The sequence below is a fragment of the Paroedura picta genome, chromosome 3 (genome assembly GCF_049243985.1).
Source record: "Paroedura picta isolate Pp20150507F chromosome 3, Ppicta_v3.0, whole genome shotgun sequence".
In the NCBI taxonomy this organism is placed as follows: Eukaryota; Metazoa; Chordata; class Lepidosauria; order Squamata; family Gekkonidae; genus Paroedura; species Paroedura picta.
The window spans coordinates 64,596,288-64,608,560 of record NC_135371.1 but is presented as its reverse complement, the minus strand read 5'-3'; the positions used below and the strand labels follow the sequence as shown (position 1 = coordinate 64,608,560).

Here is a 12,273-nt window from a genome sequence, read left to right as displayed (position 1 = left end):
CAGGAGGTGATAAGTTCTCCTTCCTTGCAAGTTTTTAAGCAGAAGCTGATTCTGTGAATTTAGGCATTGTAAGTGGGTGGGTATGAGCCTCTTGTGGCACAGAGTGGTAAGGCAGAAGGCATGCAGTCTGAAAGCTCTGCCCATGAGGCTGGGAGTTCAATCCCAGCAGCCGGCTCAAGGTTGACTCAGCCTTCCATCCTTCCAAGGTCAGTAAAATGAGTACCCAGCTTGCTGTGGGGTAAATGGTAATGGCTGGGGAAGGCACTGGCAAACCACCCCGTATTGAGTCTGCCATGAAAATGCTAGAGGGCATCACCCCAAGGGTCAGACATGACCCGGTGCTTGCACAGGAGATACCTTTACCTTTTAAGTGGGTGGGCAGAAGGGAGTGTGCCCATGCTTGGCTCTTGTGCCCCTTTCCTGCATGCTCAGGGAAATGCTGATCCCCACTTCGGAGTTGGAAGGTGAATTTTCTCCAGGCCAGATTGGCCATGGATTCTGGTGATTTTTTTCTTTTTGTGGGGACGTCATCTAGGCATGGAACTGGGGTCACTGTGGTGAGCAGGTAGTTGTGAATCTCCTACATTCTATAGGAGGCTGCAAGACAGTTATTCCACCAGGCCTACAAATACTACCAATGAGCTGGCCTCCCTACATAACAACAAAGGATAAGTATTGAGTGGGCACACTCAATGTTAACAACAAGCACCCCACTACTCACTCACTTCTCATAGGAGGGAAGGAGCTGGGCCCTGACTGTTTTTAAATGTAGAGCTGATTATTTAAAAATGTTTAAAATGTTTTAATTTTTGTTTTATTATATTGTATTTTGTAAGCTGCCTTGAGCCCTCAGGGAAGGTGGCATAGAAATCTGAAAATAAATTAATTAAAAATATATTTACTTAAAGAAATAAGAAAATGTGGTAATTCTGTAAATTGATAGAGCACTCTGAAAACTAGGGTCATACAAACAAGTAGTAGATTTCAAACCTCTGAGAAGAATCCTCCAAGAATCCTTAATAACCCAGAGGCTACTTGGGCTTGAACATTTGAGAAAGGACATCAGGGACTGACTGTGTCAAGCGCTGGGACATTATCTCATTCCAGGGCACTGACACAAGTCCAAATCATATCAACAGGGAAAACCCTTAAAGCTATCAGAAAACCATTTAGATGCATGAATCATGGCATCTCTGTAAGTCTAAATCAAAGCAAATAGTAATCTATTACAGAGCAACTATCAATTCTTTTACCTTCAGATCACATTTCTCTTACCCAGAAGAAAATACCAGATCAAGAGTATATCCTGCACAACTTGTAGGACTAGTTATTACTGTAGTTAAATCAATTTACCTTACACCAAATACTTGAAAAAAAACCTCTCATCCTACTCTGGTAGGTCAGTCCAAAGGACTGGACCCACAATGAAAACCTCCCATGACTGTAGCTGAGGTATGTATAGTTCTAAGGAAGGGTACTATAATATGGCAGCTGTGTGGAGAATATGGCACATAAAGTTAAAAACTCCTACCCAAGACTCTGAAAGCTCCTGCCAATCAAAGTAAGAATAATGACCTCAACAAGCCAATAAGCCAACTCAGCATATGACAATGTATTCAAAGGCACATTAAGAAATAAATATGCAAACGGGGCTTATCCCAAAGTTTTCTGAATAATGTCCCGAAGGATCATTAAAACTAAGGTAACAAATTGAAGATTTGGAATCCTTGCCACAAGAATATTTTTAAAATCTGTGTATCATTCACTTTTCATTCATTAGTAATACAAAGTCATAAACAGGAACCTTTTGTACTAGATTATTGAAGAGGGAAAACAATAATGTGCTCAATGAAAGGCAGAGAAATTGGACAGGCAGGAAAAGCTAATAGGGCCTGACTTCTCTCCTTCATTTTTTAACTTTTACACAACAATATAACAGCAACTGATCTCAAAGAAGACTGACCATATCAGGCCTGCCATTAGCATCTTTCAATTCCAAATAAGGTTTCTTCTTCACTCTGTTCAAATCTTCATGCAAACCATCTAGAAGAAAGGCCAGAAGCTCCTGGGAATCTTGTTGCTGATATCCCGAAAACTGAGGTGCAAATCGACCAACCTGGGTCTAAAATTAAAAATAAAAAAAGCAGGGTACATGTTGGGAAAACTGCAGATAAACTACAATAAACTCATTAATTCTGTTTTCACTTTTGTAAAATATAAGGTTGTACTCCATTTTGTTTACACCAATTGCACTACAGTTAAGAGAACACCAAGACACATCAGATCACTGGACCAGTTTTGTTAATCACCATCACTATTTCTTAGTGGAGAAAGAATCAGATCTAACGGTGCACCATTCTTGTTTCACCACACAATACTAACAACATGTGGTTAAATACTAAGGCCAGATCCTAAAAGCCTTGCTTCAGTCTGAGCCCCTTCTTTATCCTCCACCATAGAGCATGCTCCCCTGATGCTAGGCAGTATTCTGTTCCCAAAAAGACAATCTTCCATGAACAAAAGCATCTAATGTCAAAAGAATTCAAGGACTTGGGAAGAGACCATGGAGCATAGGTAGAACATCTGCTTGGCATGAAATGTCTCAGGTTCAATCACTGGCATCTCCAGTTGAAAGGATCAAGTAGTAGGTGATATCAAAGACCTCTACCTGACACCCTAGAGAGATGCTGCCGATCTGAGTAGACAATACTGACTTTGATGGACTCAGTATACATCTTCACGTGCCTGTGTCCCCACAACAGTTACAAACAAAAGCAAGGTTTACAATCCTAGTCTACATCTATCATTTCTCTAAACTACTTCAAAGCAGCTCAATGCTCAAGTAGTTTGAGTGTGATGTAAACTTCTATCCCATCATCAAGTCTCAAAAATATTTTTAAAAGAAATGGACTAGGGGCATGACATTCTTTAAAGTTTACCCTGAAAAATGAAACATTGGAATCACCTGAAGGTTTTTTCTCTTCAGTGGGGCGAAGTCATCTAGACTGGTTAGGTCATGCCTCTGCTCGCTCAGGAAGGGCAATTGAAATGCAAAGTTTTGCAGGGAGGGCCATCTGAGCCCAGGAGCTTGACTCTCCAGTTCTCCCCAAGCCCTGTTGCGTTTTTGAATATGTCAAGTAAGTATCGAATTCACAGTTGTCTGTCTGCTAGACTCTGTGTCTAATTCCAAGATTAAATGAGTAAGTATCCCAAGGGTGGGATGTGGATGACTTCGCCCCACTGAAGAGAAGACACCTTCAGGTGAGTCCAATGTTTTGTTCTCCTTCAGTGTGGCTGAAGTCATCCAGACTGGTTAGCTGCGCCAAAGCTATCCCTTGCGTGGGAACAGTCCTTCGTCTTCGCCTTGTGTGGCGTGTTGCAGGACTCGGCGCCCGAAATTCGCCTCCAGGGAATCTGGCTGGTCAGTGCAGTCATGCCAGACGCAAGTGGAAAAGGAAAACCACATTGCCGCTCTGCATATTTCTGCTACCAAAGTCCTGTTAGAAAAGGCTGCAGATTATGCTGCTGCCCTAGTAGAGTTCTCCGTGATACTTCCTGGAGGACTCTTTCCTTGTATCATGTAGGCCTTGATGATGCACCGTTTGACCCAGTAGGCAATAGAGGAAGGGGATGCCTTCTTGCACCTGCTGGCCGTACCATGCGACACGCAGAGGGCATCGGATTTCCTGAAATATGTTGTCCTCTTTAGGTAGATGCACAAGGCCCTGCGTACGTCCAGCTTGTGAAGTTTCTTTTCTGTACGGTTGGCAGGGTTGCTGTGGTATGCTGGAAATACCACTGTTTGTTCCAGGTGGAATTAGGAAGATACCTTAGGGATAAAACTAGGGTCAGTGCGAAGTATTACTGTGTTCTTCTTGAAGCAGCAAAGTTCCTTCCTAGATGAAAGCGCAGCTGGCTTTGATACACGCCTGGCTGAGGTGATGGTGACTAGGCATGCCACCTTCCATGTGAGGAAACTGAGTTCTGCTTGTCTTAGAGGTTTGAACGGTGGTCCGGTCAAGGCACCGAGAACTATAGGAAGGCTCCACGTAGGAAACCGATGTTGGACGGGTGGGTCCAATTGTGCCCCTTTTAGGAAATGACAAACCTATATGTTGGTGGAAAAGGAGTGAGTGCGATCTAGACCCAGTATCGCATTCAGGGCCATCACTTCTCGTTGCAGAGTTCCCGTGCGCAGACCGTTTCCTGCCCTCCCACAGGAACACAGGCAAATTTGTGACAGAGGGTTTGGTGGGGTCCACCCCTTGATCAATGGCCCATCTGGAATTAAAAAAAATTTTTTTTTTTAAAGTATGATCGTATATTCTTCTCGGCCTTCTGGCTTGTATTATGATGTCGATAACCTCTGCTAGAAGGTCTAAGTGTTGTCAAAATCGCCTCTCGACTTCCAGGCCGTTAGTTGTAGACATTCAGGGTCCGGGTGCTGAACTGGGCCCTGCAGTAGAGAAGGTCCTTGCGAGCTGGAAGTGGCCAGGGTGCAGTCTGTGACATTCGGACTAGTTCCAAAAAACCCACAGCCATCTTGGCCAGTGCGGTGCTACCACAATCACAAGAACCTTCTCTGTTCGTATCCTGTGTAGCCTGCGTACAACCGGAAGCGGTGGAAAGGCATATAGGAGGCCCCGTGGCCAAGGGCAGGTTAGGGCATCCTCCCCTTCAGGCAAGGAATCGCTGTGTTTGGGTGGAGTGGCGTTGCCATGAGGTCCATGATGGGCTGGCCGAACCCAGCCACTACTTGTTAAAACATTTCTCGGTTCAGGCTCCACTCCCCTGGATCTAATCCTGGCAGCTCAGCCAATCTTCTTGTTGGTTGACGAGTCCCTTTGGGTGCTCGGCTCTGAGACTGGCCAAGTGCCGCTCTGCCCACCTCAGGAGCAGATGTGCCTTGAGATACAGGGAGTGTGACCGAGTAACTCCTTGTCTGTTGATGTGAGCCTTTGTGGTCATGTTGTCTGTGCATACCAGAACATGTGTGCCTTGTAGCAATGGCTGAAAATGTTGGAGAGCTCGATGGACCGCCTGGAGCTCCATCCAGTTGATGCTGTGTGTACTCTCTTCCTGGGACCAGCGTCCCTGAGCTTACTGGTTCCAGCAATGGGTTTCCCAAACCCTTTGGCTGGCATCTGTCATGACTATGATCTGCTTTTAAAGGGAAACGGGCGTTCCCTACCAAAGATGTCGTAGTGATAGGAACCACTGAAGCTCTCTATGTGTTCAGGCACGATCAGGGACTTGTTCTGTCATTTGGCTATGTGACGATGATAAGGTAACAGCAGCTACTGTAGGGGCCAAGAATGGAATCGTGCCCAGGGAACCATGTCTATGGTTGAAATCACGAGGCCGTGTATGGTCACCAGGTGTATGAGGTCGGATGATCTGGTGCTCACGATGTTGGCCACGAGACTCTGAAGTTTGGCTCGCATGTCTTCTGGGAGGAGGACCTGTGCTAGGCAAGTGCCGATCCTTGCTCCCAGACGCACTATGTCTGACGTTGGGGTCAGGTGACTTTTGTCCTCGTTGACCAGGAAGCCGTGCTGCTGTAGAACTTGACGGGTGAAGGTGGTGCTGGTCTCTGCTGATCTCTGATCCTTGTCTCTGAGAAACAGATTAGAGTTCCCTCCCGAAAGGGAGTACCGTGTACTGGAAGTGTCTGCCCTGGTGACAGAAGCGAAGGTATTTCCTGGAATCAGGATGTATTGGAATGTGCAGATATGCTTTTCAGAGATCCAGGGAGGTGAGTAGGTCTCCCTGTTGTAGGACCTGGAGAATGTGGTGAAGAGACTCCATCCGGAATCTTCGCTTCCTGACCCACCTGTTGAGGCCTCTGAGATTGAGTACGGAGCACCAGTTGCCAGATTACTTTGGCACGACAAAAAACACAGATTACACTCCCAAGAAGTGCTGTGTGCTGCCCTAGCCTGGCACACGCAGGGTTAGTGCAAGGGCAAGCACGGTTACAAAGTCAAGCAAGTTCAAAGCGCGTACCAGAGAGTAGTCAAAAGTCCAGTCCGGGTCTTATCAGGAATTGCTAGTGGATGAAGTCTGAAAGAGTTGTCATTTATCTTTACCAAGGTCAAGCCGGGAATCTGTAGAGCATTCTATCAAAGCGTAGTCTAGTCAGGTGAAGCAGGGTCAAGCCAGGAATCAGTCAAGCAGAGCTTCGCCGAAACGTCAGGGAGCAGGAAACCAGTCAAGGCAATGGGTGGACATGTGCACAAAGTTGCAGCCACACTGGGAAGCACTTCGTCTGTGCTTAAGAACAAGCTGAGCTGTCACAGTCAGTCAGTAACCTTTTATTGGCATAATAAAATATGTATAAGACATATAAAAATAGGGTTTAAAATTTCAACAAATAAATAGGCCATGGGATTACATAACCAAACAGATCTGTCACACCAAGTGGCTGTACCTGGCACTCAGCCTTCCTCCGATGAATGAGCCCAATCTAGCCTGTTGCTGTAGTCTAAGCCGAGCACTTTGCCAACGTCGTCCTCCTGCATGCACTCTGGAGATGAGTGTGGGCTGTTCAGGGGTGTTGCTGCAGGCTGAGGTAATTCTGGTGCAGAGGGCATGGTGCTTGTCTGGCTGGGACCTGGTTGTGGCTCCCTATCGGGACTTGCCTCTCTAAGCAGCACCCTGCTGCTTTGCTCCAGCTCCTCCGCTTCTTCCTCCGAGGGAGCTGGCAGAATGAGCTCAGGCACTGGTGCAGAGGCACTCTCTGGAGACGGGGCCATGACACGCTGAGAGTGTGGAACCTCCTTGATGGCGGAGATGTCAGCCAGATGCTGAATGGCTTGCGCTAACAGTCTTTTCCTTCCTTTTAGTTTGGAAGCAGGGGACTGGACAAAATGGTCCAAAGGCCTGGCCATGAGTTCTATCCGATACCCCCGAGATGATGTCCAGAACCCACTGATCAGTGGTGGAGTGGCTCCACTCCTTGTGGAAGGATCGGCGCCTACCCCCCCCCCCCCATCAGGGAGTCAGGCAGTGTATTTTCTGGATTGTTGACCCTTGTCTTGGCAGAAAGGTTGACTGGGTCGTTGGTTGAACTTTTGGTCTGATCCTGGAAGACCGGAAGCTCCTGAACTCACTGGAATCCCTTGGTCTTCCCAAGGAGCGGTAAGGACAAAAGGACTGGTGTTTGTACTGAAAACTGCGTCCCCTGTTGGCAGCATGGGAGACTGGCATCACCCTCTTCTTTTTCTTGGTCTCCACCAAGACTTTGTCTAGAATAGACTCACCAAACAGCAAGCAACCAGAGAACTTAGAGGTTGACAGAGTGTTCTTGGATGTGTGGTCTACTCTCCAGTGCTTGAGCCAGATGTTGCTACGTACAGCGACGTTGGCCGCCTGTGCCCTGGCACAGAATTAGATAGCATCCTGTGAGGCATCTGTGGTGAATTCCGCTTAATCTCAATAATTGCCTGTCTGGTGGAAGAAGTGACAATTTCAGGTGATTTGAGCATGTCATTGGTCCAGATGACAATAGCTCTGGTGAAATTCGACAGTGCATTGGTGGCCCTGATTGCCATAGAAGAAGCCTCCTAATTTTTCTTGAGGGCATGCTCATTCTTCTTGTCCACTGAGTCTTTGATGGTATTATCACGGGGTGGCTCAAGCGGTCGTCTGAAGCTTAACCCTTCAAAGACGGAGGTCCTGTGGCTGGGCAGGAAAGGTCCAAGCGAGGAAGCGCGTCTACCCAATCTGGATGGAGTGCAGCTAACAGTGGCCCACTCCACCAGAAACCTGGGAGTGATACTTGATGCCTCCCTCTCTATGGAGGCTCAGATCACGATGGTAGCGGGGCTGGCATTTTACCACCTTCGCCAAGACAAACTACTAGCGCCCTACTTGGCCCTGGAACACCTAGCCACAGCGATCCATGCGACGGTCACCTCTAGGCTGGACTTCTGTAACTCGCTCTACGCTGGCCTACCCTTATCCTTGATCCGGAAACTGCAATTGGTCCAGGGCCCCCCGCCTCCTATTATGACCGCCACTAATCTGCCTAACGCACTGGGTCCCAGTAAGAGTTGAGCTGAGGCTCCTTTGCAGCTTTATCTTATTATTACTGCTACTATCATGTTGGGAGTTATTATTGCTGTATTGTTATTGCTGTTGTCACATATGTTTCCTTATGTTATCTGTACCTGTTTCTTGTTCCCTGTAAACTGCCCTGAGCCTTCGGGGGAGGACGGTATATAAATATAGATATAGATATAAATATAAATATCCCCATCCTTTGGCAGTATGGTGCCAGAGTGTAGCGCCACCATGCGTGCATCCACAAGTGGCACCTTGAGGTCCTCCATTGTGTCCTCTGTGAGAGTGTAAAGTCGCTTTGCCACCGATGCAAGTGAGTTACCAAGTCCAGGGACGGTCCATTCTGCCTTTAAAATGTCCTCAAAGTTATCTGGAAAAAAGGATGCATTGTCTGAACAGGTGTTGGTCTTTTGAAACCGCTAGCATTCTAAATAGCGGAGGCCTTGGAACGCGGTTTGTGTTGGAATTCCATTTCATATTTGAGCATGGAAAAAACAGCTTAGTGTGGATGTGCTGCAGGTACTCTGCCTGAAACAATCTAGTAGAAGTTTCTGCTGCATCAGCAACCTCCTCTCCTGATAACTCTCCCTCTTCTCCCTGTCAAGGAGGGAAGCTGAAGAGTAAGCGCCTCACTGGCAACTGAGGGGCTGTTGGCTCACTGTCTGTGGCCACTGGAAGATCTCTGCCTGGGGGCAGGTGGCCCTGCCCCCGACCGTTTCCAGTCTTGCCTCCTCCTCATCTGAGGAGTGCCCATCCCTTTCATCTTGGCACATGGCTGCGTGCCTGATGGTGGGCACTGTGAATGGTGTCCCCTTGTGATGTGCAGGTCTATTCTGGATCCTAGCCCTTCCGGCTTGGAAATGCCTCCACTGAAGGAAGTCAAGGAACACCTGTTCCTCCTCGTTAAAATCCCTCTCAAATTCCTGCTGATGTGGCGCTGGGCAGCTGCTTTGCCCCCTCCCCCTCTCCTTATATGGAACGGGGTCTGCTGCGCTTGTCTCCTCTGACGCCCGGGTGTGCTCCTCCCACTCATAGTCACTCACTGCCGCAACTGAACTGAGTGGCCTGGGTGATTGGGGGGTCATGGTAGCTGCCTGCATGGGCAGCATCTTGGAAGCTCAGGAGCTCTGAGCCCAGCGATGCTGGGAGGGCCTGGACAGGCCTTCTGCCCAGAGCTCTGGGCTGTTCTTATGGGGGTAATAGCTCTAGCCCACAAATCGGGCCGCGCGTTTGGGGCTTGTCACTCACCAACGGGGCTCACCATCCCCGGATGACTCCCATGACGCTTTGTGTGCTTGGTCTCCGGGGCTGTAGTGGCGCCTGTGTGAAGCACACGCTCTGGAGCATGTGATTGGCTCACGGATCATGTGAGCAGCCACAGTTTCCTGAAGCACACACTTGGGAGCCCTGGAGCGTTTTGCGCTCTGTTTTGAGCAGCTCTCTGGCGACTCTCCGGCTGGGCTTCTGTATCGTCCACACCCTCTCTCGGTGCGGTCTCCTTTTTCCTGCCAGCCCGCTTCTCTTTGTTGGCCATCTTCTTGGTAACTGCTGGTGCCAGATCCGCCATTGTGCCACCTTGGTGTTCTGCAAGCTGCTCGGAGGAGTGGGACTCCGGAGACCCGGGCCGCTCCTCCAGGGTCGTGGTCCTCTGCTGGCACTTCAACTCCTTGATGGGAGCCAGCTTTTCTGAAGCCAGGTGACCAGCCGCGGCCCCGCCAGACTTGCTTGAGGAAGCCATGTGCGTCGCTGAGAAGAAGGGGCCCGGGGGTGTCTGGTAAAAAGCTAGTAAATAGCTCAAATTTTCCTCGGGATTGCTGCCTTCTGCTCTCAGCCTCTTGAGTTGTGCTGGTTTCTTCCTCTTTTCTTTCCTTTTAATTTTTTAAAATTGTGTGCTATTTTGCTCTGGAGCAGGGCTCGGGAGCTCCTACCTAAGCAATAGGGCAATCGAGACTGGAGTGTCAAGCTCCTGCGCTCAGATGGGCCCCCCTGCAAAAATTTGCATTTCAATTGCCCTACCTGAGCAAGCAGATGCATGACCTACCCCATCTAGATGACTTCAGCCCCACTGAATGAGAACTTGCCGGGCACAAGACTTGGAAATTAACTGCCCTAAGATATAATATGAAAGCTCTATATAGCAGTGGTCCGCAACCTTTCTAGGGCTGCGGAACGGCGGCAGTGGGGAGGGCGATCATGCGGCCGCACATGCGTGCTGGGCCGCACATGTGCATTTGCGCCATGCGCTGCCGCAAACTTTCATGCGTGGAAGTGCCACGCATGAGCACATGAGCGGAAGTGCCACGCATGTGCGTTTGCGGCCACACATTGCTTCCCTTCCCCCCCCCACAAAACGAAGCTTGCCGGGCTGCAAGCTAATCGGCCGCTTTTGCGGCTGATTTGCTTGCGGCCCGAGAAGTTTCTTACTGCGGGCCAGTGGTTGGGGACCACCGCTATATAATAAACATGGTAGCATAAATGTGAATCTTTGCAGTGCTTACAGAATGTCCACTTACTTTAAACATGCGGGGAGCCACATGAGAGTGCCTGCCAGACCACATCTGTTTGATGAGCTCTGCATAAGCTTCAGCAATTTCTCCCCTCATTCCAAGAGGATTGTCCTGATTTATTTCAGCTTCATATTTATCTTCCAGGAAATAATCAGTCAGTGGAGGGGTGTTACTCAAACACTAAAACAACATCCAAAGGGGGAAAAAGCTATGTAAGAATAGTTATGCCACCCTTCATTTTCATCTTAAAGCAAGCTAGAATGATATTAAAGCAAAAAAATCCCACTACCACCAACAAAAAAAGCCCAAAATAAAAGAAGTCCTCCCCCAACAGCTGTCTTATCTGTAATTGCTGTTCTTCAAATGCACATGTGAATGTTCAAGTTCACACACAGAGTCTACTCTGGAATTTATAAAACTTGCATGAGCTTTCTCACTCACAAGTGCTCATCATTTGCAACCAGAGTCGGCAGATTTGCACTCTTCCTTCAGGTTAGATAAATTATATATACCTGTTGCAGGGGAGGCTGGGTGTCTTATGTGACTGCACAGATGGACCACTTGAACACTATTACAGGTACAATAAAATCAGAGGCCAGTAGCACCTTTAAGACCAACAAAGATTTAGTCAGGGCATGAGCTTTCAAGTACAAGCACTCTTCATCAGACTCAAAAGCTCACATCCTGACTAAATCTTTGTTGGTCTTAAAGGTGCTAACGGACTCTGATTTTATTGTGCTACTTCAGACCAACACGGCTACCCATTTGAAACTATTACAGGTAAGCAATGTGTAAATTTTCTTCTTTGTGGTTCTGTGCATCACAGAGATTACATGCTAGGGCGCATGAGGTAGGTGAGTGAGTTCCTACCTCAATTATTATTATTTTTTGCTAAGTGGTCACAGCTGATTTATGCCAAGCTGGTAGGTCTTTCAAGATAGGAGACATTCAGAGGTGATTTTGTTTGCCATTGCCTGCCTCTTCATAGTGACTCTGGTATTTCTTGGTGGTCTCTCATCCAAATAGGGCTGATCCTCCTTAGTTTGTGAGATCTGACGAGATTGAAGTAGCCTGGGCCATCTGTGTCAGGATAATGAGAGATGGCCTGTCACTGAACTGACTTCCCACTAATGATGGGATAAGAAGCCTGAATTATTCTGCATGTAGTGGAAAGTTCCAACATACTAATGTGCACTGCAGCCTCTTTGTGAGTCTGAGAATGACTCATCAAATGTCTCTAGGAGAATGCTCCATATGCCTAAAGTTACATATCTCTTGTCAATGTGGACTGAAGTAATGGCTTGAAGATTCTGGTGCCCCTTAACAATTCGTTTTGATTAACCCTGGGGCATATAAAAGTCAACCATTTTTTAATTTATAGGCTGAACACTTAATGAAAACAAATTTCCAAAGTTCTCATCTTCAATCTTGCAATTATTACAGCTCTGGGTTTGTAACTCTGAAAGCATTGACAACAAGTATGGCTGTAAATTCTGTAGCCATAACCTAGTCTGATAATTGGTTTCTGAGAACTGGGAATCAAGGTCTGTCAACCACTCCTGAGTCAAACCCAACCCCCAAACCCCCCCCCCCACGCGCCTCAGAGAATGCTATAGGCTTGGTATGCTGTGATCCTTGAGTCTTTGAAAAGGTACTCTTTATAGATGAGCTATACAACCTCCTACTTGAAGATCACTGTTTA

At 47.6% G+C, this 12,273-nt stretch overlaps 1 protein-coding gene across 3 annotated transcripts in view; it reads right to left on the bottom strand.

Moving 5' to 3' along the window:
• USP4 (ubiquitin specific peptidase 4) overlaps positions 1–12,273 on the bottom strand; it is a 78,337-nt gene that overhangs the window by 46,031 nt on the left and 20,033 nt on the right. For all 3 annotated transcript variants that reach the window (XR_013229112.1, XM_077326054.1, XM_077326055.1), the window contains 2 exons: positions 10,578–10,751; positions 1,964–2,122 (listed from right to left, as the gene is read on the bottom strand). Coding sequence is in view for 2 of the 3 variants with exons in the window: in XM_077326054.1 (XP_077182169.1) it covers positions 1,964–2,122; positions 10,578–10,751 (333 nt within the window). In the remaining variant the exon portion in view is untranslated. The remainder of the gene's footprint in view (positions 1–1,963; positions 2,123–10,577; positions 10,752–12,273) is intronic.